This window comes from Phoenix dactylifera, chromosome 1 (assembly GCF_051530095.1).
Source record: "Phoenix dactylifera cultivar Ajwa chromosome 1, Ajwa_hap1_PhDact_Kaust_v1.1, whole genome shotgun sequence".
Taxonomy (NCBI): domain Eukaryota; kingdom Viridiplantae; phylum Streptophyta; class Magnoliopsida; order Arecales; family Arecaceae; genus Phoenix; species Phoenix dactylifera.
The window spans coordinates 35614584-35618815 of NC_143190.1; the positions used below are offsets into that span (position 1 = coordinate 35614584).

At 47.0% G+C, this 4232-nt stretch overlaps 1 protein-coding gene across 1 annotated transcript; it reads right to left on the reverse strand.

Moving 5' to 3' along the window:
- Window positions 1–1011: 1011 nt before the first annotated feature.
- On the reverse strand, window positions 1012–3769 carry LOC103717629 (uncharacterized). Its single transcript, XM_026808655.4, has 3 exons — window positions 3378–3769; window positions 2342–3260; window positions 1012–1474 (listed from the first exon to the last, which is right to left on the reverse strand). The coding sequence occupies exons 1-3, from the start codon at window positions 3705–3707 to the stop codon at window positions 1200–1202; spliced, it is 1524 nt and encodes a 507-aa protein (XP_026664456.4). The 5' UTR covers window positions 3708–3769; the 3' UTR covers window positions 1012–1199.
- Between the last annotated feature and the right edge of the window lie 463 nt (window positions 3770–4232).

The following is a 4232-nucleotide window of genomic DNA, read 5'->3' on the forward strand; positions in this document are numbered from 1 at the left end:
TTTTCAGAATCTCTCATTTGATGGTCTCTGCACAGTAGACTGCGATCGCAGTCTGTTACCATAATGCCCCAAGCCTCATTTCCATATGAAACACTAACTTAAAGAGAAAGGCCCCATGGAAGATGGAGGAAAGAAACAACAGTCAATATCAAATTACCTACTATCCCATTCAAACACCACTAGTTATTTAAAAAAAACTTTCACCTCCATTCCTCAATATTTTTTATTCCTTATTCACTCATTCTCAAGAGATTCCACAAACGTGAGTGCGCAACAAAGTAGGTATATCTAAAAAAATTCTTTTAGGCTAGAAGCATGGGAGAGTGCATGCACAATACCATGATTAAGGAGAGCAGGTTGTGCTGACCCCTCAAAAAGAGGCAATTCCTCAGCCACAAGTTCAGCCAGTATGGAAACATGTCTTATGTTACCAGTAAACACGCACCACTCTTGCGTTGATGAAAGAAAAGACATAAAGGCATACACTCCCCAAATTATTTGCTCCCACAGAATGATCTGATGAGAACATGAAGATCATCCCACTGCAAAATAGGTGTCCAATTTTCATTTCCTCCATTCATCAGCCCTCTTCATATGCCTGGGGTTAATCAGGTCCTGGATACATTTAGCAACTCTTACTTCCTTCTCTGAACATTTTAGCCAGAAAGACTCTCTCCTTCCATTTCAGGCATTACCACCCAGTGGTTGGCAAAATCCCTCTTTCAGAGGATTAAAAGAAGCTCTGCCTAAGTTGTCAAGTGGTGTCCTTTGCCGTTTCATTTCCATTCTTGTGGATCCAGGAACAATTATGAACCAATGTGTTCCTAAAAAAGCATTCAATTTTTGGGGACTAAAAAAGTATTGTTAACAAAAATACAAACAGAAACTTGATCTGAGTTTATATCATTCTGCAACCAAAAAGTATCAAGCATTCAATGAATAAGGAATGCTACTGATTATATAAAGCATGATTAACGAAACTATGCAAAGATAGAACTCATAAATGCAATATAGCCACCAGATAGAAAGAAGTTCATAATATTTCAGAACTAGATACTTCCAAGTCTCCAGAGAATTAAAGCATACAAGTACCAGAAAGTTTTATAACATAATAGTTTCACTTCAAGCCCAGACCATCATCCACTAACCTTCCCTAAAAACCATGCCCGCATCCGACGCTGTAAATTTTAACAGATTCCTCACATATCGCTCCAGGTGCGCGGGCTGATGTCCCAATCCTCGTTCATGGGAGCAAAAGTATAGGATGAGGCCAATTGATGCATATCAAGCCCCATGTCTTCATCGGTCACGACAGATGATGGACCGTTGGAGATCTCTCCGCCGTCGCTATTGTACCAGTCAGGGGCCACCGTTGTTGGAGGCATTGCGGGCGCCGGTATCATATCGAACAGCGTGGATATGTCGTGATGCACAGGACTGATCTCGTTTGTCGCTTTGCTCCTCACCTCAATTCCTGGAAGAAGAATGGCAGTGCGAGACCAATGACATCACAGAACAAAAGGTCTCTTTTAGAGCATTGCTTCCGATATAACTGGGTCCTTATAGTAGATAACAATGATGCTGGTCCATGCACGTACAGTTTGAAGTAAAAATAAGGAAAGATTGAGAATTATGAGAAGAAGGATGTTAGGCAGCAACCAGCAATGTAGAATTATAGTTGAGGCTCGAATGTGATTATTATAAACTTCTATTTTCTCCCCTCCTTTCTCCATTGTTCTGGGTACATACTCCCGGAACAATCAAAAATTAGGCAGGCATTCAATGACTGCTGAACTGTGTCTTTGTTGGTGAGTTAAAAACAGGCAAACAAACATGAAGTAGACTTCAGAGGATAATAATGAAGTGTTAAAACTAGGGAAGTGGAGAGAGGACTGCGAAGTGAAGGTATCATTGAGAGAACTAAAATCAGTCATTGTTCTGAAATTCCTTCTTTGTCAGTACGGAGCCAAGACCATTAAATAGATGATTCCCAAGTGAATGGGAATAGAAAATGTGAAAACAGACACTCCAAAGAGAGAGCAAATTTCAGACTTCATGGTCTCACAACATTTCATAAAAACGAAAAATACCGTATTAATAGAACTAATAGGAATTCATACAGGGGGAAGAACTTAGTGTGGATGATATAGCACGAATTAAATGATTAACAGTTTAGAATGCTTTAAAAGATGGATAGAGATGGATAAAGATTGAAACTTGATGCATCACCATCCTAATTCCATTAATTAACGGTCTACTCTTACTGCATTGAAGGATATCATCATCTGATATAACGACAAAAGCCTGCACCGCAAGAAGCCAAACGGAGAGGTGAACTCACCATTAATGGAACAGTCGGAGCGGTCCAACACGCTGAGAGATTCCAGAACCGAGGCCTGAGCGGGCGAGAAATTGCTGCTGCCTTCGCCGACGTCGTTACCGCCAAGGTGGCCGTCCCATTTCCCGTCCTGTCCTCCGGCGAAGGGAACCAGCTCAGATAGCGGGTTGGCCCTCTGAACCTCGCCACCACGCTGCACATCTCGTACAATGTCATCCAGCAGCCCGGTGCTGCTCGACCGGAACAGCCCGAAGTCAGCACTGCCGCAGCCGCCGCCCGTCTCCCCCAGCATTTGGCTTGAAGGGAGCTCGCCAACGAAGGGCACCTGCATGAAGCAAGGAGACGGACTGACATCGAAGCTCCCCAAGTTGTACTGCAATGACTGCGGAAGCTGCGGCCGAACTAGAGGGCTCTGCGGAGTCGGCGAAACAGGGCAGGAAAGAGGAAGCTGCTGCAGCGGGGTCGGCGAAACGGGGCAGGAAAGGGAGAACTGCTGGGGAGGAGCCGGCGAGGGAGGCGAGACAGGGGAAGAGAGCGGGAATTGAAAAGAGACGCCGTTCGAGAAATGGTTCCGGGGAAGGAGAGGGATGGACGCGGTTGCAGCAGAGGGGGCCAACGAGAACGCCGCCGTCGGAGAAGGAGAGGACGGGAAGGCGGTCGGCTCCAGCAACGAGGGCGGCGGAGGGCAGAGCAGCGCTCGGGGAACGGAAGCGGGCGGCGGGGTACCAGGAACAGGGGACGGAGGAGGAAGAGGGGTAGGAGAGGCAGAAGAGGTGGCGGCGGGAGGACGGAGGTGGTAGCCATGCTGGAGCAAAAACTCGTGCTTCATCTCCGGCGGGTAGAAAGGAAGCCCCGCCCGCTGCCGCCTCTTCATCCGCGTGTTCCAGTAGTTCTTGATCTCATTATCAGTCCTCCCCGGTAACTAAAAACCAAAAAAAACAAATTCAAGAACACAAGATACATTCATGTATGCATGATCCAAGAAAGAAGCGCAAAGATGAAGAAGGGGAAGAAGAAGAAGAAGAAGAAGAAGCAGTACATAGGCGGACATGCGAGCCCACTTGTTGCCGAGCTGATAGTGGAGGTGGAGGATCAAGAGCTCCTCCTCGGGGGTGAAGGCTCCCTTCTTGAGGTTGGGGCGGAGGTGGTTGGCCCAGCGGAGGCGGCAGCTCTTGCCGCAGCGGTTGAGGCCGCATTTCTTCTGGACCGCGTTCCAGTTACCCTCCCCGTACTTCTTCACGTACTCTAACAGGATCCCGTCCTCCGCAGCCGTCCACGGCCCCTTCTTCAGCCCTGCCGCCGTCGGCGACTCTTCCTCCGCCGCCGCATCATCCCCCCATGACTCCTCCGCCCCTCCTCCGCTCTTCATCTCGTCAGCTCTCTCTCTCCCTCTCTCCCTCTCTCTCTCCCCTTTATACCAACGAGTTGGCCGGTGGGTTATTTTCCAAATAAACCCTCAAGAACGAATAGAGAGAACGAGAGACGAGGGCAAATCTTTCTCTCTCTTTTTAGCTTCCCCTACGACTTATTTGTCGCCTTCCATACCAAGAAGAGGCCGGGGGGCCTTCGGAAAGGTGTGGGATTCGAGAAAAAGGATGCAAGCAAAATGGATTGTTCAAGGGGAGGGAGTTGCTTGGTTTTGTCTTTCCCTTCTATCCTGCATTTAATTTAATGCAGGCAGGGTTTTGGACTTCTCATGAACTTCAGATGAAAAGGATGGTTACAAGGGATTTTAATCTCTTTCCCCTCTCTTTCTTCAATAAAAAAAATCAAATCAGATAGTTTTTTTTATTTTTTCAAAAGAAATTGAATCTGATTCTCTCTCTCTCTCTCTCTGTCTCTCTATTTTCGATTTGAGGTGGGTCCGGGGAGGGGTTTGTAAAGCGAGGTTTTT

Bases quoted from the DNA above. Each gene is read 5' to 3' on its own strand.
- LOC103717629 (XM_026808655.4), bottom strand. From the start codon at position 3,707: ATGAAGAGCGGAGGAGGGGCGGAGGAGTCATGGGGGGATGATGCGGCG. The intron at 3,261-3,377 runs GTACTGCTTCTT...TTTGGTTTTTAG, and splicing joins GGGCTCGCATGTCCGCCTAT to TTACCGGGGAGGACTGATAA. The intron at 1,475-2,341 runs GTGAGTTCACCT...TTCTTCTTCCAG, and splicing joins CTCCGACTGTTCCATTAATG to GAATTGAGGTGAGGAGCAAA.